At 44.1% G+C, this 27,761-nt stretch overlaps 1 protein-coding gene across 2 annotated transcripts in view; it reads right to left on the bottom strand.

Annotated features, from left to right (window-relative positions):
- CDK19 (cyclin dependent kinase 19) overlaps positions 1 to 27,761 on the bottom strand; it is a 177,921-nt gene that overhangs the window by 105,971 nt on the left and 44,189 nt on the right. For both annotated transcript variants that reach the window (XM_066606997.1, XM_066607002.1), the window contains exons 3-4: positions 11,142 to 11,252; positions 1,996 to 2,136 (exon numbers count right to left, since the gene is read on the bottom strand). In XM_066606997.1, coding sequence (XP_066463094.1) covers positions 1,996 to 2,136; positions 11,142 to 11,252 — 252 coding nt within the window. The remainder of the gene's footprint in view (positions 1 to 1,995; positions 2,137 to 11,141; positions 11,253 to 27,761) is intronic.

Genomic DNA, 27,761 nt, shown 5'->3' on the forward strand with positions numbered 1-27,761 from the left:
GTGCCAACAGAGCATCAGAGCAATATCTTGCAGGTGTAGTTCTTAAAAACTCTCGTTTATGTACTCCTTAGGAAAATTTTCTGGGGTTGTCTGTCAGAAATACCCTAATTTCCCCCTTTCCTCACAGACGATATCCTAATCTGCCTGGCAACATCTGTCTCCTGATTGGTTACTGTCACATCATTGATTGGTAGAGGGGATCCAAGCCCGGTAACAGAGAGCAGTGCGATTGTCAATTGGACTTTCTAATGTTAAAAATGCATCACAAGTTTGTGCTTTGCAATTTTTGTGTGATGTGTTTCTAACATTAGAAAGTCCCATTGCTAAGCGAGCTAAAAAAAAAGCTGCGATATCGCAGCGCTAAAAGAAACGCAAATGGGTAGGAGCCCTCACTCTAGCCTCCATTATAGACACAGATCTCATGGTAATCTATTGAGCATCGCCCACAGATAACTGGGACTGACGGGGATCCTGTTCACAAATAATCCTGAACACAGAGAGAGGGCGAAGATAACTCTGTTACCTGTTCTTGGAAAATACTAAATTCAGTGTATTGTGCCATGTGAAAACAAGAAAACTTGTATTTTTTTTACCTCGCACATTTGCTCTTAAAAGAGACGGTTAGTAAACTGTGTACCTTCAGTTTGCAACAGAAAAACTGTGGACTTGTCTCAGTTATTTTTGCCTCACCTTCCAAGAGTTCACATCCTAAAGGTACTGGCATCCCTCGTGGCAACACCCCTCGACATTAGTCGAGCTAAGTCCTAAATCCAGTTAAACTGCCCTCGCGCACTACCCAGCAAGGCCCCGTCGTAGCCATTTTGTTGAGAGAGAGAGATCGCAGAGCCACCTGTGACCACCATCTTGTTTTATGTCCACGGTTTCCCCCTGCAGTTGACTTTCCTCCATTGGGAGCCAGCAGAAGCAGGGTCTTCAAACCCCGTCACTAGCAAAAGATACTTTGTCGGCGATGACAAGTGCCTGGAAACCTGCCAGGAGCTCCAGAGAGCAGCGGGAGGAACCCTAACGGCACCTGCTAGGTGAGCATTGCTTTTTCTTTTAGGTAGTGTAGCTAGGGCTTTCGTTTAGCGCTGTCCAAATGCGATACCAAGTTGTGCCACGTTTTCAGCAGTGCTGAAACCGCTGGCCAGTCATTTCAATGGGCGACGCAAGGCTGAAAATGGGCAAAGCTAGGACATGCATCGCTGTCAAAGCACAGTATTGAAGATGCTACGTTTTGACGCTTGTGTGAGCAGCCTATTGAAATGAATGGGAGTGTTGTACAGTGTTTAGTGCAGCGCTGAAAAGGCTGTGTGTGCTCAGTACTGTACAAAAATGCCTGTGTGAGGGAGGCCCAATTGTAAAACTAACTGCTGGAGGAATTGTGGTAATAGGGGAACATTGTTGCATATCTTGCGGAGCTGCCCACTTCTCCAGCAACATTTGGGACTCCACATTCTAAATACTATCCTATTTGGTGGGTTGTTTAGTATTGAAAGCTCCTTCTCCAGCTTTGTTGAATACTGGCTTACACGCAATCCTATGAGAAAATGCTCACATGTAATACTTCTATGCTTCCCAAATTCCACTACATATGGAGAGCATGGTCGTCTAGTACACATTGTGTAGAGGGGGACTATAAACCCGAACCCCAGGATAAGTCCACGAGCCATTATGGCGAGATGGCAAATACGTGGAATCTTGAATATACCACTTTTATAAATGTGGTGATTATTTATCTACTTATGTGCTTTTTTTACTTTTCTTTTCTGTTATATGTTCAAATCTTATCACTGACTATTGTACAATTGGTTCCATATGGTATATTATAGGATTATATCATTTTGTACATGAAGCATGATTATCTCCTCTATTGTATTCTGTTTTAAAATTGGAAAGTTTAATAAAAAAACATTGAAACATCATATTCTAAACTTCCATACAGTACCAAATACCTCAAGGTGTAACAGTGAGATGTACAATGCGATTGCCTACCAGGTCTCGGTGTAGTACCCAGTTTGCATGTAGATAATGAATTCCATCCAGAATCTGGTAAAGCAAAGATTTCACCATAGATCGAGGTAGCTGCATGGGCTTCTTATTTGCTTTTGAGGCACGATGAAACTTGATGATATGCTATAATGTAAAAAATAATATTTTTTCATTCAACCAGAGATTTCATTTGAAAATGTATTTGTACAAAAAAAAAACATTGTAATGGCATGTTTACATGGTGTCTCTTTGCCGTGGAATCTTCGCAGATTCCCTATCAAATCTGCATGCAACAGCTTTTAATGGTAAAGCATTGCTGTAGTATAAATGGCATGATTTTTTTCCGCACGAGGATTTGAAATCCAGATGCAGTAAAAACAAAAGAATTGAAAAAGGCTAAATCTGCATGTGGATCGGTGGTACACAGAACTGCAAATACAAAGCAGAAATCCATTGCTCAGCCAGGGATTTCTGACATTTCAGATGTAATCATCACAGCAAAATATGATGCACGTTACGCTGTGTCATGATACCCTTATATATTTAATAGGCACTGCACTTTCAACAAAGTTTGCATGTGCCAATTTGCAAAATTTTTACATTTTTTATCTCTAAATTTTGGATTTCCTAACTAAATAAACGCAAAACGCACCAACCAAAATTTACCATAGATATAAAGTAAAATATGTCACAAAGACTCTCAGAATCAATTGAATAATGGTTCTTTTACACAACTTGTCGGGCAAACAACTTGCCCGACAGCTCGTCCCAGAGATGCTCTTTCCTGCACTGTTAGACAAGAGCAAGTATTTTTAGCATTACTCTCAGCGCTGCTGGTATGGAGGCGGAGTGGGTTGGGGAGCATTCTCCCACCGCTCGCCTACATTCATAGTAAGCAGACAGTTGTTCAAAACTGAATGACTGCTGTTTGCACTAAACCACACATCGCTCAGCTTTAAGCATGCAGAAACTAAACAATGAACCCCTTACTGACCACCCCATAGTGTTTTTACGTCCTACCTAAGTGGGTTTTAATCCCTAGGGCCGTAAAAATACGCTCGCTCTGGGGATTAAAGCCACGTGGGCTGTGGACGTGACTGTTCCATGCTGTCTGCTGATGGAAGTAGCCAACAACCTGGAGCTATCACGGGGGGGCCATGGGGAGCGATCCCTGGTCATGAAATTGCCGTTATCCAATTCATAACGGTGATCGCATAAAAGTAAACAGAAAGTTTTAAAAAGTTAAAGATCGGATCCGTGAGGGGAGCTGAGAATACTCATCTCCGTCCTCCACGATGTCCCGCGGTGTTCTGGTCCTTTTAGTACCTTACGTCGCCTTCTGTGCATGCGCACCAGACATAAAAGGTTGCGTGCATGCGCAAAAGGCCAGGAGGCCCGAGAAATTTAAAATCACCCTGCTCTTGGCTAATAGGAGTATGTCCAATGGAAAACGGCGATCATGTAATGTAAAAAAAAAAAAAGTGTTAAAAAAAAAAAAAGATTTAAAAAGTTCACATTTCATGTGGTAACTGATCATTGAGAGCTGCCTCTGATTGGTGAGGGCTGTGACCAATCAGAGGCAGCCCATTCAGCAGGCGGGGATTTTAAATCCCCGCCTGCTGAATACGACACTGAGCAGTTCAGGAGAACTGCCGGCCGGACGCGGCTGAACTCCGGCTGCAGGAAAAAGGTGTGTATAATTTTTTATTTTTTTTTTACACATTTCTGGATGCTTTTCAGGGAAGGGCTTATATTTTTAAGCCTTTCCCAAAAATTCATCCCGCGCTCGCCGGCTCCATTGAATTTAATGGGCAAACATCGTTCTTCTATGCCATAGCTGTTACAGCTGTGGCAGAGGAGAATGATCTTTATAGTATATATTCTCAATGGGGTTGGCGCTGCTGCCGCCGGCCCCATTGAGCGCATATATAGAACACAAGGAATCGCAGAAAGCAGATAGGCGCGTTCTGCGAATCGTTGTGTCCTATAATTTATCGCATATCCGCATAAAAAGCGGACATGTGACCGATCCCACTGCGAAGCAATGGTTCTATATGTGCGCAAATCGCGTGAAAAAACGCCAGTCTGACCGAGGCCTTAAAGTGACATATGTAAGATTTCCAAAATTTGGCCTGGTCATTAAGGCGCAAACAGGCTTGGTCATTCAGGGGTTAACATAGTATGTAAAGCCAAAAAAGATATATGTCCATCCAGTTCAGCCTAGTACCCCCATTGTTGATCCATGAGGAAGTAAAAAAAAAAAAAAAAAAACAATGAGGGAGGAGCCAATTTTCCCCATTTAATGGAATAAAATTAATTCCTGACTCCAATCTGAAAACCGGAATAGTTTCTGGATCAATAAAACTTCTCAAGTAATTCTTGTTCAGTCGCTACATGCGTTAACATGGGGCAACTATCATTCAGATTCCCACGGTAGCATGGAATGTAAACAATTCTGAACAATTATCATCCCATGTAAAAGGGTAATAAATAACGTGATTCCAAAGTTATTATCACATAAAGTGAACTATGATTAAAACTTGGGCTTGGTCACATAGGTCACAACTGGCTTGTGGGGGCATGTCGTTAACCCCTCCCCACTTTAAAAAAAAAAAATCATAACTCTTATTTATGCATGAGTGTATCTGTCTGAGGGCTTATTTTCTTCGGCATGAGAATGTACTTAAGAACGATTTAAAAATTGTAAGTAGAATAAAATGGGAGGGAGGAGGAGTCCAGTTTCTACAGCGTATACACTGCAGCAAAAATTACACCATAACTTTATTCTATAGGTCAGTACGATTACTACTATACCAAATTTATAAAAAAAATTATTTGCTGTACTACATTTTAAATACTTTTGGAAAAAAATGTAATTATTTTCTGCCTCCATCTGCTGACCACCATAACTTTTTTATTTTTCTGTCGAGGGCCCATTTTTTGCAGGATGTCCTGGTCTTCTTGAACGCTTTTTATTATATTTTTTTCTTGGAGGCTGGGTGACCAAAAAAAAAAAAGGAAATTCAGCGTTTTTTTTTCCCTTCTGACGGATTCAACGTAAATAATGCATTATTTTCATAGTTCGGATACATAGCAATACCATATATGTTTTGGAGTTTTTAAATTTAGATTTCTATTATAGATATGGCAAAAGGTTTGTTTTGTTTAAATTTTTACCTTTTATTTTTTTTAATAATTAAACTTTTTTAAACTGATTCTTACTTTTTTTTAAAGAACTTGTGATGTTTTCTTCAGTTCTGCAATATGATGTAATACCGCTGTATTACATTATACCATGGTCTGACAGGCAATCTATCAAGCTATGCAACAGGCAATCTGCAATGGCAGCCCTGGGGAATTTCAGAAGGCCATGGGTGGCCATGGCAATCGCACCCTGAGATCTCATCACAGTTAACAGCTCCAATCAGCTGTGCTGCTAATCAGAGATGTTGCGGGTGAGTGTCCGTTGTAAGAAACAGCCAACAACCGCTTTGTATGTAGCAGGATTAACCCTCCACCCCCCCCCCCCCCATACAAATGCTGAACCTCCATGATGTCCAACATAATATATAATATTTTTTAAAACCAAGTCCTGCAAGACAAAAAACACCAACCAACTCATACTCAGCATTTCCAGCTCCCAACACGTCACCTGTCAACAGCTCCAGGTCTCCACTCTGACGTATTATTTACAGACTACAGCTGCGTGTGTACAATATATCACAGACTGCTGCAACCAATGACAGAATCGAGGATCGATCACTGAGCAATATCATTGGCTGCAGCAACCTGTGATATACCCTACCTGCTGCAACCTGTAAACAATACATAAGAGAGGAGACCCAGACCTGTTGGCAGGGGATGTGTTGGGAGCTGGCAGAGGATTGGTTGAATATAAAAAGCGCTTTGCAATATGTCTTGTTAGAGTGAAATGTTTATTCCATCTCCACTTATCCAACTCCTTTCCTCTTCGCACCTTACACCAAAACTGTTCACTTGGGCCCCTCTCACACAGCCATTTTTTTGAGCGTTTAACGCTGCGATTTTTTAAACACTGTCTGTTCTATTTTGTGCATTTAGCGCACATCATTAATAATGGGGTATGCTAAAGCTGCTTTCGAAGGCAGCAGCACTGCCTGCAAAAGTGAGAGTAAAAGTGCAGCAGAGTGCTGCAATTTAATTTGCGCTGCTCTATCGCGCTCATGTGTGAGAGAGCCCTTACACTGAAAATTTGCCAATTCTATCTTGGTAGAAAAGATAAAGTAAAACCTCACTGACAGATACTGTAACATGTTGCTCACAGAAGTCTATGGAGAGGGGAAGCCTAGTAAGTAAGGGCTCTCTCACACATCAGCGAGGCAGAGCGCCGCAAATTAAAATCGCGACTCTCTGCCACACTTTCACTTTCGGAGGCAGTGCTCCTGCCTCTGAGAGAAGCTCTAGTACACCATATCATTGCTGAGGTGCGCTAAACACACAAAATAGAACAGACAGCGCTCAAAAATCGTGGCTTATGTCTGAGAGGCTCCATTGAAAACAATGTTTAGCGATGCGCTAAAAAGGCAGTGTTAAATGCTGTAAAAAATAGCTATGCGAAAGGGGCCTAACAGAGAAGCCCACAGAAACTGCTTCAGCTAATAGTGTTTTAATGTTTCACAGATTTTGGAATCACATATATACTGTTCAATAATTCTCTATCATGTATCTGTGTGTGTGTGTGACAACATAGTAGCTAGCTTTCACCCACCACCTCATGGAAGACTGATTAGATGGAGCCTGCTGAAAGAAATAATGTTAGATACAAATCATAATGGCCAGGAATACTGCTACTCCTCATGTACACATACTGAAAAGTCATCTGAAAATGTAGGAGGAGGAAAAAAAGGAATAAAATAAAAAATAAGGAAAGGAGGAAGGAAAAAAAAGAGGAGGAAAGCAGGAAGGGAAAAAATGGAGGAGGAAAGAAGGAAGGGAAAAATGGAGGAGGAAAGAAGGAAGGAAAAAAATGGAGGAGGAAAGAAGGAAGGAAAAAAATGGAGGAGGAAAGAAGGAAGGAAAAAAATGGAGGAGGAAAGAAGGAAGGAAAAAATGGAGGAGGAAAGAAGGAAGGAAAAAAATGGAGGAGGAAAGAAGGAAGGAAAAAAATGGAGGAGGAAAGAAGGAAGGAAAAAAATGGAGGAGGAAAGAAGGAAGGAAAAAAATGGAGGAGGAAAGAAGGAAGGAAAAAATGGAGGAGGAAAGAAGGAAGGAAAAAAATGGAGGAGGAAAGAAGGAAGGAAAAAATGGAGGAGGAAAGAAGGAAGGAAAAAATGGAGGAGGAAAGAAGGAAGGAAAAATGGAGGAGGAAAGAAGGAAGGAAAAAAATGGAGGAGGAAAGAAGGAAGGGAAAAAATGGAGGAGGAAAGAAGGAAGGGAAAAAATGGAGGAGGAAAGAAGGAAGGAAAAAAGTGGAGGAGGAAAGAAGGAAGGAAACAAAAGAGGGTAAAAGAAAAAAAGAAAATAAAGGATGAAGGAATAGGAAAAAAAGAGAAGGAAGAAAGGAAAAAAGAGGCAAAAGGAACAGAAGGAAGGAAATAAAGAGGAGGAGGAAAAGAAGGAAAAAAAGAGGAGGAAGCTAAGAAGGAAAAAACAAGGAGGAAGAAAGGAAGAAAGAGGAGAAGGGGAGGAAGGAAAAAGGGATGCGGAAGTAAAAACGTGGTGAAAGGAAGGAAGGCAAAAAAGAGGCGAAAGGAAGGAAATAAAGAGGCGAAAGGAAGAAAGGGGAAAAAAAGGAATAAAGGAAGGAAAAGGAGGAGGAAAATGAGAAGAAGGAAGACAAGAAGAAGGAGAAGGACAAGAAAAGGGGGAAGGAGGAGGAGGAGGAGAAGAAGATTCTCTTATTCCTCTTCATCTTCTGCTTCTTTTTCTCGCTCTCCTGCTTCTCATTATTTTCCTTCTCCTCTGGTAGAGGAGGTAGAGGAGGAAGAAGAAAGTAGCTTTGTCATTAGAACTGTTGCTTTATAGTACTGGGTTCCTAGGTTCAAGTCTGACCAAGGACATCTGCATGGACTTTGTATGTTCTCTTTGTGTTACTCTGCCTTTTCCAGAGAAGGAAGATTAAGCATGGTGGCTCAGTTGCTAGCAATGCTACCTTGCAGTGCTAGAATACTAGGTTCAAATCTGTCCAAGGGTAACATCTGGATTTAGGTTTTATGTTCTCGCTGTGTTTATTCTTCTTGTCCTCCTTCTCCTCTGGCGTTGAAAGAACAACTGTGTTGGCTCAGTTGTTAGCACTGCTGCTTTGCAGTACTGGAGTTCTAGGTACAAATCTGACCTAAAGCAACATCTGGATGGAGTTTTTCAAACTTCATGCACATGTTGTCCTTGATCGAATATGAACCTATGCCCTCAGCACGGAAAGGTATTAGCAGTAACCAATACGCCACATGCATTAAAAACATACACATACCACTGGAAATTCATTTTTGTGACTTTTTCTAAAAGTCAGGATCGCCTAATCTGATATTGCAAAAATCTTCAAAATTTTATAGCCCAGCCAATATGTTTGTAGTAATAGAGGTAAATGGAGCTAAAATGGAGAACATTAACTGAAGGAAGGTGATGACTGATCCTACCCAATAAAGTCTTTAGAGAGGCAAGGGACAAGGAGGAAAATGAGGAGGGGGTAAAAGATGACTGAGAAAGGCAATGGCAAACGACCTCGCAAAAATAGTCTGCCAAGAAAACATCACATTGTGTGACGTTACCTTAGGAGTCAGTCACCAGGGGACTTTACCCCTACCTTTTTACTGTAAATGGAGGCGGGAGAAAAAGACTCCCAGACTTGCTCTGCCTACATGCTGGCAGTGCTCTGAGTGATGCTAGTTTACCACCTCCTGTGTAATAGCACAGGAGTGAGCATCACTGGGGAGAGCCGTCATTCCTAAATGGGGCATTAGGCAAGTGAAAACAGGCTGTAATTACATCCAAGGTGTAGCTGATGGGCAGTGCCACTAGGTGTGATCTGAGGGTAAGGGCACTTACACACTTGCGTTTTTTTAGCGAAGTACACATTACAACGCGTTTTTAACATTAGAAAGTCCCATTGACAATTGCGTTTAAAAAACGCAGCTATATCGTAGCATTAAAAAAACGCAAGTGGGTAAGAGCCCTAATGCAGCTGAAAAGTTTATATAATGTAATTCAGCTTTCAATTTCCCATAGGTGAGGTACACACCTTTTGAGCACCTTTGAGAAAGGTTGCATACAGGAGCAGACCACATGGCTGGCAATTCAGTCCTCTTCATTAAAGTTGTGGAACTTCCTTAACCCCTTAAGGACGCAGAAAACCCCTAACCTCCAAGACAAAAATGGAAATAGACACGCTTTTGCCGCTCTATGTTGTCTCCTCCTGAAAAGAGGAAGGTTCAACATTTTTTAAGACATACCAGTAAGTTTAATTTTTTACCACATCACAGTGCTGGGTGTTTCGTTTACAGTTTTATGGTTTATGTGTATACAGCCTAATAAACCATAAAACACATGCATATACAATGGAACAATGATTCACACTTAGCAAACTCTAGCATACAAAACGATTTCTCCTGTGGGGTCTCCATTTTCCTATAAACTGTAAACACCAAGAAACTGCTGTCATGTGGCAGAAAATGGAATTTACTGGTATCTAACAAAAAACTGTAAACTTTTCTGCTTTCAGTAATGTGCAAATTGTGTACCTGTCTTTTGCAGTTTCTATGTAATTAAATCCCCAAATCTGCTACTCATTTTTTTTTTTTTTTAAAACCCACTATATATATATATATATATATATATACACACACATACATATATACACACACACATATATACATATATACACACACACACACACACATATACATATATATATATATAAATAAAACACACACACGTGAACTTCACTTCGGGACCATATCTTTTATTTCAGTTTCACACTGTTATCACCGGCGTCACAGTGCCTTCGCCATATCGCCAACAAAGTCATTATCATACCTGACCAGGGTGTGAGTCTAGGGGCGTCCTTCCTCTCTGACTCTGGGCCTTTACTGGTTTGCACCGCCCCTCAGGCCTGCAGCCCTTTCAGCTCTCCTGAGCTATCCGTTTTCCTTCCTGAGGGTGAAGTCACACGAACGTATATCGGCTCGGTTTTCACGCCGAGCCGATATACATCGTCCTCATCTGCAGGGGGGGGGGGAGAATGGAAGAGCCAGGAGCAGGAACTAAGCTCCCGCCCCCTCTCTGCCTCCTCTCCACCCCTCTGCACTATTTGCAATGGGGAGAGACGGGATGGGGCGGGGCTAAGTTCCGAGAATTAGCCCGCCCCCATCCCGCCTCCTTTTATTGCAAATAGTGCAGAGGGGTGGAGAGGAGACAGAGAGGGGGGCAGGAGCTCAGTTCCTGCTCCTGGCTCTTCCATCGTCCCCCCGCTGCAGATGAGGATGACGTATATCGGCTCGGCGTGAAAACCGAGCTGATATACGTTCGTGTGACTTCACCCTTAGTGTGAGACTAGGGGCGTCCTCCCTGTCAGACTCGTGGCCTTTACTGGACAGAACCAGACCTCAGGCTTGCAGCCCTCTCAGCTCCTTCAGAGCTATTTGTCCCTTCCCCTTGCAAGAGTGTGTCCGGAGGTTGTATCTCCTCCATCCACATCCTTACAGCTGTACCAGATAATTTACTACACAGATTGTCTGATTTCATGCCCTCTGCAGGCCATCCTGTGAACTGCAGAACCACAATATATAAATATATTATACATATATATACACATACTGTTCAGTATAAGTACGGTATTACATTGCTTGAAATGGGTAATTGATCAGTGGATATATTGTCATATTTGGAGTGTGTAATTATTTTTTTCTCTACAATGGAAATGAATAGACCTAATTATTCTGGTCTTCCTTGGAATCAACACTGCAAGACAATAGGTTAAATTAGATATTTAAATTTTTCAACCTAACTACATAGCTTGTAATTATACTTAAATTACACTACGTTAATTCATTAATACTATTTCTATGTAAACCAAAGTGCATCCGTCTTCAGAACTTGCATTGCAATTACCTTTACAGAATCCAAAGTGACATGCATTTTTTCAAAGCTTAATAATTAGTGAAATACAAACTTACCCATAAATCATGTTCTGCATAATCAAACAGGAGCCAAACTTTTCTGTCACTGTGAGACAGGAATACTTTCTGTAAAGCTATCACATTCGGATGCTTCAACTCGCGTAACAGCTGAAGGGAAAAAAGAAATATAAACATGGTTATCAGAGGTGCAGCCGCCTGCAATTGTGTGCAATGAGCAAGTGTGCAAAAATGTATTGAAATACAATATGGCAGTTAGTAATCAGTTAGGCCTCATTCACATGAGCGTGTGCTGATGTGTACATAGGTGCGCACAAAACCAGGGTGCCCACGTACGAGCACAAACACGCGTGAATGCAGGTCTGTACAGCATTGCTTTCAATGGGGCCGCGGCTGCTGAAGGTGACCCCATTAAAAGCAAAGGGCTGTCGGCAACCCCTGTAGTGATTTTCAGGGAAGGGCTTTAATTATAAGCCCTTACCTGAAAATCATCCCTAGATGGTGTAAAAAATAAAAATAAATACTCACTTTTCCGGCGATATCGAGGCTTGGTGCATCTTCTCTGCTCTGCGGCAGCCCCATTGAAGGCAATGGCAGAACATCCCGATCCTTTGCCACAGCTGTGGCAGGGGATTCTGTACTCCCCAAAGGGAGTCCCCTTATCACCGACAGTGCTATCACAGTGTTCAGTGAGAATGGGACTCCCCGTGGGGAATATTGACAGGCATCACGGACCTACGGTGCGTGCCTGTAAAACAGGGACATGTGAACACACCATAGGGAACCATTGGATCTAATAGGCGCAAGGTTTTGTGCGGACGTATGTATGCACATAAACACGCTCGTCTGAATGAGGCCTAAGGCTGCTCTCACACAGCCCACTTTTTACCACAATTAACCTGGCATTTGAAACGTTACATCAGTAGAAAATTTGAATTAATGTATCACAATGGAAAGTGTATCCTATTTGAAGTATCTTGGGTGGAACTATAGAAGCTGCTATAGGGCCCAGAAGTTGAGGGTAGCCAACTCAGATGCAAAAGCATTGTAGTTTTTGGTAGGAAATTACATGTTAGTAGCCTTCTGCTAATATGTGGGTTCTCTGATGACACTCTACATTACTATGCATCAGTAGTCTAAGACACTACGTGCTACTCTGGCTGTCCAACACTGCTCATGAAGGCAATGCGCAGTGTCTTTGACTAATGATGCAGTGTGCATCTAGTAGTCAGAGAAGCAGGGCAGACATCTTTGTTTGTCCAGAATCGGGAGTCACGTTAAGGATAAATTGAGGCTTAGATGCTAATGATCTTTCCTTCGGACAGTTTCATAAATATAGGATTGGCAGAGGTTGAATTCCCAGCACCCCCTGATGAGCAGTTGTTTGAAGGATCCAAAAGTGTCTGGGTGAGTGCTTGTGGTCCTCTTCTTCATTCATCAGTCGCACAGTCTTTCTGCAGCTCGGTCCCATTCACTTGAAGCCGCAATACCAGGCAGAATCACTATGTAACGTATGGTGCTGTGCCTGGTATACAATGCAGAGACTGCAGCGCTGAAGATACATTATAATGCTCACTCATATGGGAGAGGTGCTGGATTTGTATGTGTGTTCCACAAGCAAATATTGGGGGGGAAAAGTAAAGAAACTAACACAAAAGTTTTAGAAAGAGATGTAAACAACTGAACAGTGTATTGTGCATTAAATATTTAACTACTTTATAAATAAGGTCTTCAGCTTTTGTATCTAATGAAACGGATTTTCCAAGAAACCGATGGCTCATTCACATCAGCGCTTCGGGGTTCTGTTTTCCTGTTCCATTTGGAGAGAAGGAAAACTACACGCCCTGACCTGAAAAGACCTGTCTTTTTACAGTACGATGAAACTGCATGAACCCCACTGACTAGACTGCGATTCATTCAATTTTGACTTTTTACACAACGAAATACCGCAACATGTTGTGCCATTTCCTTCTATTTTTACAAGGAATTCAGCTGATGTGTAAGAGCCCCCATTTATTTTAGGGAATACATGGTGGGTCACCTTGTACAGATATTTATTTGTAATGTATATCATGTGATGACTCATGTGTTAGACAGAAAGGAAATCATATGAAGAGCAATTTAGCTGGAAGGAATAAATATGCAAAGAGTCCTTGAGAAAGATTCACAAAGCAACACTTGTTGTGTATACAACCCCTGGCTAAAAAAAAAGATGAAAGTCACCCCACACTTAGAGGTGGTTTGCCCAGAGTTTTTACGTCATCGCGAAGGGCACAAACCACAGATACGACGCAGAACTATTTTTAAGCTTAACATTCAGCTTTAGGAAAAATACCTCAAAACAGATAAAGTACATTCTTATAATTAATACATGTTTTCCACATATAGTAGAAGAAGGAAAAAAATGAAATCACTCAAAGCTCTAGAAAAACGTAATTATCACCAAGAGTGAACAGTATTCTACTTTACGTTGACTCCAACTATCTGCAAGAGAAGCAGACAAATGGACCAATTTTTAACAATTCCACCATAAATCTTCAAATCGTACTGAGGTCCGGACTGTTTGCTGGCCACGTCATTGTGGAAGAAAAATGTAACACTTTTTGCTCTGTAGCAATTTTCAATATCATGGACTGGAACGAGAAAAGTGTTCAAAATGTCAATTCTGGCAATGGGGCTGTGTGCGTGGCATATTTACATCACAACGGGTCAAATAAATGGAAGTAGACGCAGCTAGATTTCTTTTTATTGTTTGTGTCTCACCCAGAAAAAGCTGGGTAAGCAATGAAGAAAAGCCAGGATGCCTAAACAGCTAATTACAAGCCACCAGAAAGAGCACACATATGGTTTAACCCCTTAAGGACCAGACACTTTTTAGGGATTTTACCCATTTTTAGGGAGGTTTAACTGCCCTATTTTTTCCTTCAGCTACCAAAATTATTTTTGCAGCATTTTTCTTTCCGTGACATAGGTACTGGTGTATCTTGACACCACCGGAAGCTAGGGGCTTGACAGGGCTTCCATGGAGGAACACCCCAATCACACCCCTAGCTCCCGATTGGTACAAGAATTGAAGGTCCTAGGATGCATTATTTCCCAGGCATGTGACTCTCCTCCACGGCCTCAGTGTAAGTTGGCTGTGCTGTGCGTAAGCCGGCTGTTACTCACTGTCCCCCACCGCCGTGGCCTCCCTGCAGCACTGAGTGACTGTCCCCCCGTGCTGTATGGGCTCACTGCTGTCATCCTCCTGCGGTAGTCTGCCGGCGCTGGCTGTAACTGTGTTTTGTGGCCTTCCTGCTGTCCTCTGCTGGTACTCAGCGGGCGCCGGCAGTGAGTCACTGTCCCCCCGCTCTGTATGGGCTCTCAGTGCTCCTCCTCCTACTGCGGTACGCTGCTTTGAGTCTGTGTCCCACGGCGCTCTACCCTGAGCCAGGGAATCCCGATGGTCACATGACCGCCTCGCGTGATGGAAGAAACACTTCCATTTTCACTTTTTAGTACATATCGCTCAATGAGCACTGTGTACTAGGAAAAGGAGAAGGCAGAAGAGGTTAAAACCACCTTCTCCTGTGGGTTATCAGCTGTGACTAACAGCTGACAACCTGACCAGCTACTGATTGATTGCAGAAGCAGGGGCTTTAATTCCCCACCGTATTTTTACAATTGGCTGGGATTAAAGCCCAGGACCAAGAACCTGGATGCAGCGGTCAGTGAAGCAAGAATAGCAGGACATATAAAGGACAGAAGGCCCTGAGATTGGAATACCTCTTTAAAAGTAGGTTAGGAGAACAGACTGGATAAACCCAAAATATTTTGCTGCAATCATAATTTTCCAAAGGAAAAAAAAATGATAATTGAATCACATGATGCACACTTTTTTTCTATGTTGGGCTCTGTTGAAACCACATTTGGTGAATGCATTCTGCATATGTGCAAGGAGATACTTCTAATTCATACGCTGAACAGGTCCATAGGCTTGTATAGACCTGATGGTCACCAGAAGAGTGTTATTTTGGCATGCACAGGGTAGGTATACTTTTTCTTTCTTTTTTTTTTCTGTACAGGAAAGTGTATTATATTGTGCTCTATTATACAGTGGATCAAAAAATATATACACTGCATTTTGTTTTTGCATGGTTGCCTATGGATCACACATTCAACATATGGTATACATTTCCCTTACGAGTTCCATTGATTGTAATGGGATTGTTATGATGGTGCATATCAGATGCCATAAATTAGCTTTTGTGCATGTCCTCTGAAGCTTTCCCTAGCAATGCTATTGAAAGCGATTCTCGGCTCGTGGCCGGCAATTCGCAGCATGCTGCGAATTGCCCCAATTCTCTGCGGTCAACCTATCAGATAGGGCTGACCAGTGGAGATTCCGCTGCGGCTCCTGCGGCGAAGATCCGCCGTGGGATACCGCAACGCCCGTGGACAGGGGACCTTACTGTTCATTCCTCCATAGAAGTCTATCCAGTTACATATAATGATAATTTGTTCTGTGGTCCTCAGTATATTTTCAGAATGTTTTATTACTTCTGGCTATAAACAGTAGTTCAGATCAAGCTGATGTTTGACCGAATAGTCGTATGATGTATAAATCCACAGGCCTTTCAGCAACCGTACTTACATCCTGCAGTGTATAGTAAAACTTCCACAAAGCACAAACACAAACTGTCCTTAAGCAAGGCAGCACACTAACCCGCAGGCTGCTCCTTATGTATCCACCTACAGGCTTACCTGATTAATTAGCCAGCAGGTAGTACTCCTCCTATTGCTCTGCATACAATGGAAAGTGAGGGTAAATAAATGTCTCTTCTATAATCCTCTTCTGTCTTTATCACATACCCCCCTCCTCCTCTGCTCAGACCACTCGTCTGAGCAGCTGTCACCATACAGGAGCATACCTGTGACAGAGCATTGGCATATCGTTCAAGATGCCCAGGCCAGTGCTCTACTGAAAAATTAAAAAGTTGCAGTGCCAAGAACCATCAGCTGACTACATTTTTTCCTTGTTTAATGCATCCATTTAAGGGTGGCATGGTCTGTAGCAAACTTAAAGGGGTGGTCTCGCGAAACCAAGTGGGGTTATACACTTCCGTATGGCCATATTAATGCACTTTGTAATGTACATTGTGCATTAAATATGAGCCATACAGAAGTTATTCCACTTACCTGCTCCGTTGCTAGCGTCCTCGTCTCCATGGTTCCGTCTAAATTCGCTGGCAGCTTGCTTTTTTAGACGCGCTTGCGCAGTCCGGTCTTCTCCTTTCAGCACGAGCCGCTTCAGTGTGCTCGCCGCTACAGCTCTTCTGCGCATGCGCAGACGAGCTGTCACTGCTCGGGAGCGCGCTGGAGCGGCCATTCTGCACCATCCTCTGTTAGAGGAAGGTGCAGAAACTGGAGCTGCCCAGCGGAGAAGACCAGCCCAGCCCAGCAGCCCCGAGAAGCCTCCCAGGTAAGTGATGGGTCGGGGGGGGGGGCTGCCGCTGCGCCGGGCTGCGCCGGGGGGGGCTGTCGCTAGGCCGGGGGGGCTGCCGCTGCGCCGGGGGAGCTAGCGCTAGGCCGGGGGGGCTGTCGCTGCGATGGGGGGGGCTGTCGCTAGGCCGGGGGGGCTGTCGCTGCGATGGGGGGGGCTGTCGCTAGGCCGGGGGGGCTGTCGCTAGGCCGGGGGAGCTAGCGCTAGGCCGGGGGGGCTGCCGCTGCGCCGGGGGAGCTAGCGCTAGGCCGGGGGGGCTGTCGCTGCGATGGGGGGGGCTGTCGCTAGGCCGGGGGGGCTGTCGCTAGGCCGGGGGAGCTAGCGCTAGGCCGGGGGGGCTGTCGCTGCGCCGGGGGAGCTAGCGCTAGGCCGGGGGGGCTGTCGCTGCGCCGGGGGAGCTAGCGCTAGGCCGGGGGGGCTGTCGCTGCGCCGGGGGAGCTAGCGCTAGGCCGGGGGGGGCTGTCGCTGCGATGGGGGGGGCTGTCGCTAGGCCGGGGGGGCTGTCGCTGCGCCGGGGGAACTAGCGCTGGGGAGCCGGGGGCTAGCGCCGGTTACCTGCTGTCTGGTCGGCGGCTGCGGGGCGTCTGGTCGGCGGCTGCGATGCGTCCGGTTGCCATGGAGACACAGCTGGCGGCGTCTCGGGAGCGCGCACGTCGGGCTGCAGCGAGCGACTGGGAAAGAGCCGGCGGCCATCTTGAGGAAACTTTTATAACTTGCTGAAACGCTGGAACGGTAAGTACGAACCAGCTAGAAATGTCATTTACAGGGGGGCTTAGTAATGTGTGTTTAATGGGGGGGACTGGGCAAAAAAAAAAATTTACTGCTTCCTCGAGACATCTCCTTTAAATTTCCTTCCTAAATAGTAATATTCCAGGGATTCGAGGGCCCACATGATAAACATTCCTTTACAAGTGCTACAGGGGTTGCCAAAACTGGATGTGAACAAACAGTAATTTAAATGTTTCTGCTTTCAGACTTCATTCTATCATAACTGAGACTCTTTACCTCTAGTAATGCTAGTTAAGGGGGACTATATCTGCTAAATCAGATATAAAGCATCTAGTTGGTGAATTCCAAGTGCTCTCACTTGCTTTTTTACTAAACCAGTTGGGGACAATCCTTAATTACTTGTCAATTTGATTCTTGACGACCCCTTACCCGATTATATAAGCAAGATATTTACTTAAAGGGGTTGTCCCGCGGCAGCAAGTGGGTCTATACACTTCTGTATGGCCATATTAATGCACTTTGTAATGTACATTGTGCATTAATTATGAGCCATACAGAAGTTATAAGAAGTTTTTTACTTACCTGCTCCGTTGCTAGCGTCCTCGTTTCCATGGAGCCGACTAATTTTCGGCGTCTAATGGCCAAATTAGCCGCACTTGCGCAGTCCGGGTCTTCTTCTTTTCTCAATGGGGCTCCGTGTAGCTCCTTGTAGCTCCGCCCCGTCACGTGCCGATTCCAGCCAATCAGGAGGCTGGAATCGGCAATGGACCGCACAGAAGCCCTGCGGTCCACCGAGGGAGAAGATCCCGGCGGCCATCTTCAGCAGGTAAGTAAGAAGTCACCGGAGCGCGGGGATTCAGGTAAGCACTCTCCGGTGTTCTTTTTTAACCCCTGCATCGGGGTTGTCTCGCACCGAACGGGGGGGGGGGTTGAAAAAAAAAAAAAAAAAGTTTCGGCGCGGGACAACCCCTTTAAATATCTCCAACCCAATGTGACATTTCTTGGGGTTCGCTGTCAGCCCTGCAGTCCTCAGATTATCAATAACAGCTTGTACCTTACACAGTCCGAACTAAATATCACTAGGCACTGGCGCAACCATAGGAAATGTGGTCGTACCCGGGCCCAGGAGCCTTAGGGGGCCCATCAGACCCCTCTTCTCCATATAGGGAGCCCAGTACTATGAATAAATCATTATAGTTGGGGGCCCTGTTACAGGTTTTTTATTGGGGCTCAGCAGCTTCAAGTTACACCCCTGCATTAAGGGGTTAAGAGAAGTTGGGGTGGCCCCCAAGATAAACTTTTGCACCCGGGCCAATAAGCCTTTAGCTATGCCCCTATCACTAGATCATCCAAGATGGCAAAAGCATACTGTTGGTGACGTATTAAGATCATGTCCAATATTCTCTGGAAGGTTGCATGCAGTCAAAATGGCAAATTCACATATCAGGTTCCTTTCCTTGAAAGGTCGCACACCAAGGAAGACGTCCGATGAGATTAAAGAGGTTTATAGGGAGGATTCCCCATATGATGTATTCAAGAATTGGCATCATCAATTCAAATGCGATTAGACTTTGGTGGAAACGGCTCCAATTTCAGGATAACCCCACTCTGCTATCGATGAACACATCATCCAGCAAGTGAAGGCTCCTATTTTGGAAAATCGCCATAACCATTTGTGACCTTGTCCAAAATGTCAAGATTAGTGTGGGGACCGTGGAAAAAAAATCATCCAAGACCATCTTCATATGCATAAGTTATCCGTTCACTGGGTTCCCCAGCTGCTCATACCTTTCCAGTAGCAGGAAGTAGTGGAATGCTCCCAGGCTCTTTGACAATGTGCCATGAAAGCTAGGAAGACTTTTTCAACAGACTGACCACACATGATGAAAGCTGGGTCCATCACTATGATCTGGAGACTAAAGTCCAGTCGATGCAATGGAAGTTTTTGGACTCACCGCCTCCAAAGAAGGCACATGCCCAACCCTCGGCAAGCAAGGCCATGCTCACAGTCTTTTGGGACCAGCACAGAGTAGTTTTGATGGATTTCCTAGCAAAGGGTACCATGATTAGTAGGGTATACTATGCTTCACTGCTGCAGAAAATGTCGGAGGCGATCAAAACCAAGAGACGCAGCATGCTCACCAAAGGTGTCCGACTTCTTCAAGACAATGCCCCAAGTTCACAACTCACATGTTTCCCAGATGGAAGCACACTGCTGTGGGTATGAAATTCTACCGCATCCCCCTTATTCACCCGGCCTCGCACCATCGGACTTCCGCCTCTTTCCAACAATTAAGTCATTTTTTAAGTGCAAGCATTTTCCAGATGCTGAGACTCTGATTTCTGAAGTCACAATGTGGCTTTTGGAGCAACCTGTCGACTTCTACAAGCTAGGTGCTTACAGTTACATAAAGAGATGGGAGAAGTGTGTGTCCCTAGGTGGCACCGATGTAAAGAAGGACTAATAAACTGTGCCAAGTGTCATTGCTCTCAGTCCACACGAAGTAGATCAGGGGAAATCTTTAATGAACGGCCCTTGTAGCATATGGATTTTGGGAGGATTTTGCTGCAAGTCCTCTGTACAATTTTCTGCGGTACATCCACTACTTGTGAATGTAACCCAAAAAATAAACTCTCATCGTTACGTAAAAAAATTAGTTTTTAGTATATTTGCCCTGTTTTTTTTTCTTTTAATGTAACATTTAAAATGTCATATAGAAACCCTGTAGAGGTTGGAACAAAAAAAAAAAGCATACCTCCCCTTTGCTTTCCCACCTGCTTGATCTGGTTTACTTGTAATGAAAAAGATTTTGAAACACATGGGGGCAGATTTCACGGTACTAGACGGGAATGTAGGTATCCATCAACTTTAGTTTGTTGAGGAGACCTGTTTTTTCAACTTTATAGTTCACAATATGACATACGTTTTCAATTAGATTGAGATCAAAAGACTTCCAAGACCACTCAATTACCCTGATCCTAAGTTCACAGAAAGTTCCTTTCACCTGAAAGAGTTATCATTGTGAGGAGGACATGATAACAATATCTTGCGATAAAAACAAGAATTATGGTGACATTAATAATAATAATCTTTATTTGTATAGCGCCAACTTGTTCTGCAGCGCTACTTTAGCAAAACAGTATGGTGGTAGGTCCAGCAATAACATCCATGTATTGAGTAGTGTACATCATTCCCCAAACTAATGCGGACAACTTGAATTGTTTGAGAACCCCTCCACCAACCCCTCGCATTACGACTCCATTTCACTGTTTGTTGCAAATACTCTGGTCACATCCTTTCATAGATGGTACAGAAAACAAGCTATGGTACATTGCTGCAAAGCAAAATCCTATTTTACTAATTTACTTACTTTTTTATATAGTGCAAAACTCTTCTGCAGCGCCGTACACAGCCTGTAATCCCTGACATTTGGCCCTGTCGCTATGCAATCTATATTCACTAGAGATGAGTGAGCCTACTCGGTAAGGCAGTTACTCGAGCGAGCATCACTCTTCTTGAGTAACTGCTTAGTGATCCGAGCAGGCTCGGGTGGGCTGTGAGGGGCGGGGGGGAGCGGAGCAGGAGGAAGAGTGAGAGAGAGATCTCTCTTTCTCTTCCCCCCGCACCCCCATGAGCCTGCTCGGATCACTAAGCAGTTACTTGAGTAGAGCAATGCTCGCTTGAGTTACTGCCTTACCGAGTAGGCTCGCTCATCTCTAATATTCACCTATAAGAATACCTAACATAGTATCCACCTTCAATCTTCCACAGTTCACAATGAATGTTTCGGAGTTCTCTGGAGAAACTTCTCCTTTCGTTGTCTTTGTTATAAAAGGCTTGTTCTTCGGCTTTTGTGCATTGACTCCTATGGCACCCAGTCTGCGCCACACTGTACTCACAGTTGTGGCAGCAGCAGTTCAGGCTCGCCATTCTGGTGCCAATTCTCTGGAACCGCTGACAATTCTTTTTCAAGGCCCTGCAGGAAATATGATCTTCGAGGCGACTATAGTTTTGGTCTTTCCTAACTAGATTTTCTATCTGCTTCACCCCTTGATTGAGGCAGTTTAAGAGACGTGAGGCAACAGAATAAAACACTTCAACTTGGGAAATATCTGTGTTACTGTATCCCTCATCCCTATGCAAAGCTTCAATGACTTCTCTTCTTGGGTGTCATACCTGCTTTCTTTCCCATTTCTCACAAACCCAATGCACTGCTGCATGAGCAGACAGTACAGGACAGACACTAGGGTAGATTTATTAAAACTAGCCCAAAAAACCAACACTTTTTGGTTGCTCAACACAGCCAATCACAGAACAGCCTTCAGTTTTACCAAAGCAGGTTAAAAAACAAAAGCCTTTTTAAGGTTCCAGAGAATTTTATAGGTCAGTTTGGTCGAAAATGCATATTTTTTCACACAGTACTAAACTTTTTTTTTTACATCAGCTGTATTTCTACACTAGAAGAAAACATGTTTTTTGAGTGGATTTTCTAAAGCAGCTTTGCTGCACATAGCTGGCATTGCTTCATGTGTCCTTTGATTATATAACGGAACATCTGTGCATCAAAAACAATGAAACAATATTCAGTCATGTGGCAATACTCAAAAGATAAAGTAATTACATGCAGCACTGTAATTAGGGCAGCTTAGAAATGGAAAGCATGTTCACGTTAGACCGCCATTTACAGTGTAACTTTCATCTGTCTACAACTATAAGCTCATACACTAAGTAATAGAAATAGTCCATAAAACAGCACATAGGGTATATAAACTCAGGTGCACAACTCCAAAGAAGGCAATCCAAATTTGGGTGTTTAACCCCTTAACATTTGGTTGCCATGACAGCTGGGGCCTTCTGAAAACCCTCAGGGCTGCCATTGCAGAATGCCTATGAAGCAAAGTCTGTGGCGAGGCTTGATAGATTGCCTGTCAGATTACAGTATAATGTAATACTGTAGTGTTACATCATACAGCAGGAGCGATCAAACCCTCATAAAAAAAAGTTTTAAATCAGTTTGAAAAGGTTTTATAAAAAAAATATATATATAAAAGTTAAACAAACAACCTTTTGCCATATTTATAATAAGAAAATCTAAATTAAAAAAAATATATATTTGCTATTGGGGCATCCATAAAAGTCTGAACTATCTAAGTTACCGCCTGCACACGGGCGGAAATCCCGCGGCGGGATTTCCCGCGGGATTTCCGCCACTGAAAGTTTGCATAGGAGTGCAATACAATACGCACTCCTATGCAGACGGCCGCGGTTTGGCCGCGCGAAATCTCGCGCAGCAAACAAACCGCGACATGTCCTATTTTTGTGCAGGGCACGCACTCACCCGGCCGCCGGCTCCGGTCTGCGTATGCGCCGGCTGCGCCGCAGCCGGCACATGAAAGAGCTGGGGCCGCCAGGCGCGGGAGAGTACGCGCTCGTCCCTGCAGGCTCTCGGGTCGGGTCCCGCGGCGAGAATTCTCGCTGCCGGATCCGACCCGCCCGTGTGCAGGCGGCCTAACACATTATTTACGGTGCACGGTGTCAGGAAGAAAAAAAACAACAGAATTACACTTTTTTGGTCACCCCATTTCCCAATAAGGCTAATGTACTCCAAAATCTTACCAACAGAAACTACAAGGCATCTGGCAAAAAATGAGTCCTCACACAATTATGTCAATGGAAAAAGTTATGGCTGTCAGAAGATGGCGGCAGAAAATAATTTTATTTTTTTCAAAAGATATTTCATAATTTAAAACTAGTACAGCAAACAAAAACATGCCACCCACCCAAAGATAGTGGAATTTAGTATTTTTTATTCCCATTTAACTACACTTGGAATTTAAAAAAGAAATTTCAGTACATTATATGGTACATTGAACAGTACCATTGAAAAAAACAACTCATCCTGCAAAAAACAAGCCCTCAGACAGATACGTCGATGGATAAATAAAGGAATTATGATTTTTTAAAACTGGGAAGGAAAAAACAAGAATGGGGGAATAGAAGGGCCGCGTCCTTAAGGGAATAAACATTTGTAGTATTAAGAATGTGACGGGGAGTCCAGGGAGGGAAGCTCTTTTCATACTCATTCAGTCCTCCGTTCCTGCGGTGTTCCCTGACAAAGTACATAGCAGCGCGACTCTTTTAAGAAGACTGAGAGATCACCTCTCATTCATCTCTATGGAATGGCACTGCACTTGTGCGCCCACCGCTCCATTCAATCTCCTCCTCACTGTGAGTGGCGATCCCAGTGAGGGAAGGGTGGACAAGGGACCCCTGTTCTAGGGAATGGTGGAGGTCTCAGTGGTCAGCCCCCAGTGATCAGACTTTTATCACTTATCCTGTGCATGGTACAACCCTTTTAATGCTGGCTTTTATATGTAATAACTCTATTTAGCTTTGTTTTTTTAGCCTTATGTATCTGGCCAGCCATGAACTCACTAAATTTGGTCACCAATGTCCTATTATTCCCAGCATGACATTTTACGTGGCAAAAAAAACCCAAAATGCACATCTGAATAAATACATTGGAAACCAATGCTTCAGATCGCCACGATTTTTTATCGGGGCTAAATTAGCCACGTAAAAACGCTTGTGTAAATAAGGCCTTACATAGTATATAAGGCTGAAATAAGAAATCTGTGCATTCAGTTCGGCCTATTACCCAAATGAGGATCCTTCCTGGATCCAATCTGGTAATCAGAATAATCCCTGGACCACAGACCCTTCGGAAGTTATATTAATGATTAAGTGGCGATGGATTCCGTATGTCTGCGGCAAGAGGGCTCTGACAGACACCTCTGGTTACAGCCTTAAATGATCTAAGGCCCCCACACATAAGCGTATTTTTTGCATGCATCTTTTACAGACTGAACTGAATACAGACCTACTGAAATAAATTGGTGTATTCAGATGTCTGTACATTACCTGCGTTAAAAAAAACAACAGGTCCTATTTGAGAGCGTATTCATGAACTAATGTAGCCCATGAAATGCACGGAAATTTTAAGATTTCAGTGAATACGGAGGGGGTTTTTTGGTTGTTTTTACACATATTGTCAGGAGACAGTGTAAGAAAAAAGTGACATAAAGGGCTCAGATCCAGAGTTGTTTTTTCACTACGTATTATGTGTGCGATACACGGCTGCATGATATGCGGTGAATGGAGTCAATGAAAGATAATGGACTTTCATTGATCCATGCCCATGTGCATGTACGGACTGCGTGTCGATACACACGAGAAATAGATCGCAGCATGCTATATTTGTATGCGTACCACATAGCGTGAGCCTATGCATTGGTATAGGCAGCACATACAGCACTGTCCATACGCAATACATTGCTTATGGGTGGCGTTTTCATACACATTCCCTGCTCTGAAACAGAGTGGGGAATTAAAAAAGAAAATTCCATGTGTGTGTGATACGCGGGCATGTGCAGTGCACTTGCTGCCCTACGCGGGCTCTCCTGGCAGACCGGTATTTACAAACAATGGTAAAATGCTGCGTGAACATGAGGCCTAGTTGGGCTTCCTTGCTTTTATTTAATAAATTTATTTATTTTGTGTGTATGAAAAACAGTGAATACTCACCAAGAACACAGTGAATACTCACCAAGAACACAGTGAATACTCACTCATTGTTTTCAATGGGGCCGGAAAACACATTGCACGGCGTGTGATGTGCAAGTGAGTGTGATGCATTGTTTGCCAATGAAAACAAATTGGAAACACTTGCCAATCGCTACTGTACTGAAATGATGGGAGGTGTTTTGGGGACAGCATACGTTTGCCAGCATGATACCGGACCGAGTTTCACAGTCCAATATCACGCTTAGCTGTGTGAAACTAGCCTAAGGCCCCCTGTCCACGGGCTTTGCGGTATCCACGGGAGCAAGAGCCGCAGACGAATTTCTGCCGGTCAGCCTAATCTGATAGACAGGCTGACCGCGGAGAATCAGGGCAATTCACAGCATGCTGCGAGTTGCCGGCTGCGAGCAGAGAATCGCAATGATTCTCCGCTCGTGAACACGGGGCCGTCGCTTTCCATAGCAACACTACTGAAAGCTTCAGCCGGCGTGATTCGCTGGCAATCTACTGCAGGTGAAACCACGCCCATGGACAGGGGGCCTAAAGGGAAAGTGTGTTTTTCCATTGGTCATTTTTACATAAATTAAAAAATAATTAATTATGTAACTGATACAACTTTTGAGCCAAATGAATTTGTTGCTTCAGAAATCAAGACTCAGTATCAATAAACTTTCCTAGAGAATTAGGTTTTCATTACTTATCAAGAAGTTCCACCTGTCCCTGAGGGCTTATTCAGACTGGCGTATATCGGCCGGGTTTTCACGCCTGGTCAATATACGCTGCTCCCGCCCCCTCTCCCCACTGCTTTCAATTGGAGAGGCCAGGTTTGGTATAGTAGGCCCAGCTCACATTAAACTGAATGGGAACTTGGTCTGCATACCAAGCCAGGCAACTGCAGTGAGAACGGAGCCTTCTGCTTACTTCAGCTCAGTGCACAAACAGACAGGTCCAGCAAATAACGGATTGCGGGGGGTCCTAGGTGGCAGACCCCAGCTGATCTACTAGTGAAGAACTATCTTGCCGTTTGTCTATCATTGGTTTATAACTGGACAACACATTTAAATTCTGAAGTATGTTGATATTCACTACATGGGCTTATTTAGACAACCGTTTATCGGCTGGGTTTTCACGCCGAGCCGATATATGGTGTCCTTGTCTGAGGGGGGTGGGATGGAAGAGCCAGGAGCAGGAACTTAACTCCCGCCCCTCGCCACTATTTGCAATGGGAGGGGTGGGGCGGGGGCGGAGTTCAGCGGTGTTACTTAGCTCCGCCCCCATCTCGCAGCCTCCTATTGCAAATAGTGGCAAGGGGCGGAGAGGGGGCGGAAGCTCAGTTCCTGCTCCTGGCTCTTCCATCCTCCTCCCCCTACAGACAAGGACACCGTATATCGGCTCGGCGTGAAAACCCAGCCGATATACGGTCGTCTAAATAAGCCCTAAGGACATACGGAATTGGTAAAAATCTCCCTCTTCCCCTTAAATTTAACAGTATTTTGCCCTTGCCTTGTTTACAGCACTTAAAATTTAACCCCTTAATGCTCTATAAAACACAGTTACGTCATGGAGGTTCGGGGATTGTATGGAGTGGCATCAGGGGTAGATCCCACTCCATACAATGTGGGTGCTGGTTGTTTCTTGCAGCTTACACCCGCATGCAACTGCTGCGATCATCACTCCCGCTGATCGTAGCTGTTAACCCTTTAAATACTGCTGTCAATTCTGACGGCATCATGTAAATACCCTGATCGAAGGAAGATCTCAAAGGGCCTACTGAAAGCCCCCAGGGATGCCAATACAGATTGCCTATCAAGCGATTTCTGTGGCGTGGTATATAGCTTGCCTGTCAGATCGCAGTATGATTTAATACCAATCTTAGTAATCATACTGACCCATAGAATAAAGTTATTTTATTTTTGCTGCTGCATGTGAACCATAGAAAAAAGACTCACCGCCCCAGTGGTACACTAAATAGAAGCATTGAAAAATACAACTTGTCCCGCAAAAAACAAGCCTTCAGACAGCTCTGCTGATGGATATACAGAAGAGTTAGGATTTTTATTTTTAAGTGTAGAGGGAAAAACGAAAATGAAAATTAAGAAAAAACAAAGGGACGCGTCTTTAAAGGGTTAAAAGGGTGTTTCCAATCCTGGCAAAGCATGGCCAAGATAGCAACACTGCTAATTACAAGGTGGCCAGGATAGATGAAACTACTGAACTCAGCAAAGCTATGACATTTCTGAAACTCATAAAAGTCAACCAGAGTTACCAAATAGTGTAGCACAGCAAGCTATGCCACTTCTGCAGTCGCCGAGTTATGGAAACAGCGTTGCCCATTGTGCTTTAGGCCTCATGTCCATGAGGAAATTATATTCAGCAAATCCGCACGTAAAAAAAAACGCACTATAGGTCGTCTGCAGACGGCCGGGTTGGATCCCACTGCGAGAATTCTCGCAGCGGAATGCAGTCCTGTGCCCCTGCAGCTTTCCCGCTCCTGGCGTCTCCTCTCTGCGCTGCGTGCCGGCTGCCGCCCAGCCGGCGCATGCGCAGAGTGGAGCCAGCCCGTCACCACTGACATTTCTGCGAGACCCGCACAGAAATAAAACATGCCACGATTTGTTTTCTGTGCGAGTTTTTACATGGACAAATCACGACCGTCTGCCTAGGATTGCGTTATCTAATGCAATCCTATGCAGGCGGGCACAGGCGGAAATTCTGCGGGGAAATCCCGCCGTGGAATTTCCGCCCGTGTGCAGGGGGCCTATAGTTGTCTTTTTTTTTTAAGAGTGAGATCAATTGAAATATGAGCTCTGTGATCTTCCGTTTGCAGCCTCCCGCGCTGTGGGTCCGCTCTTTATATAATTAAAGG

This window comes from Eleutherodactylus coqui, chromosome 1 (assembly GCF_035609145.1).
Source record: "Eleutherodactylus coqui strain aEleCoq1 chromosome 1, aEleCoq1.hap1, whole genome shotgun sequence".
NCBI lineage: Eukaryota > Metazoa > Chordata > Amphibia > Anura > Eleutherodactylidae > Eleutherodactylus > Eleutherodactylus coqui.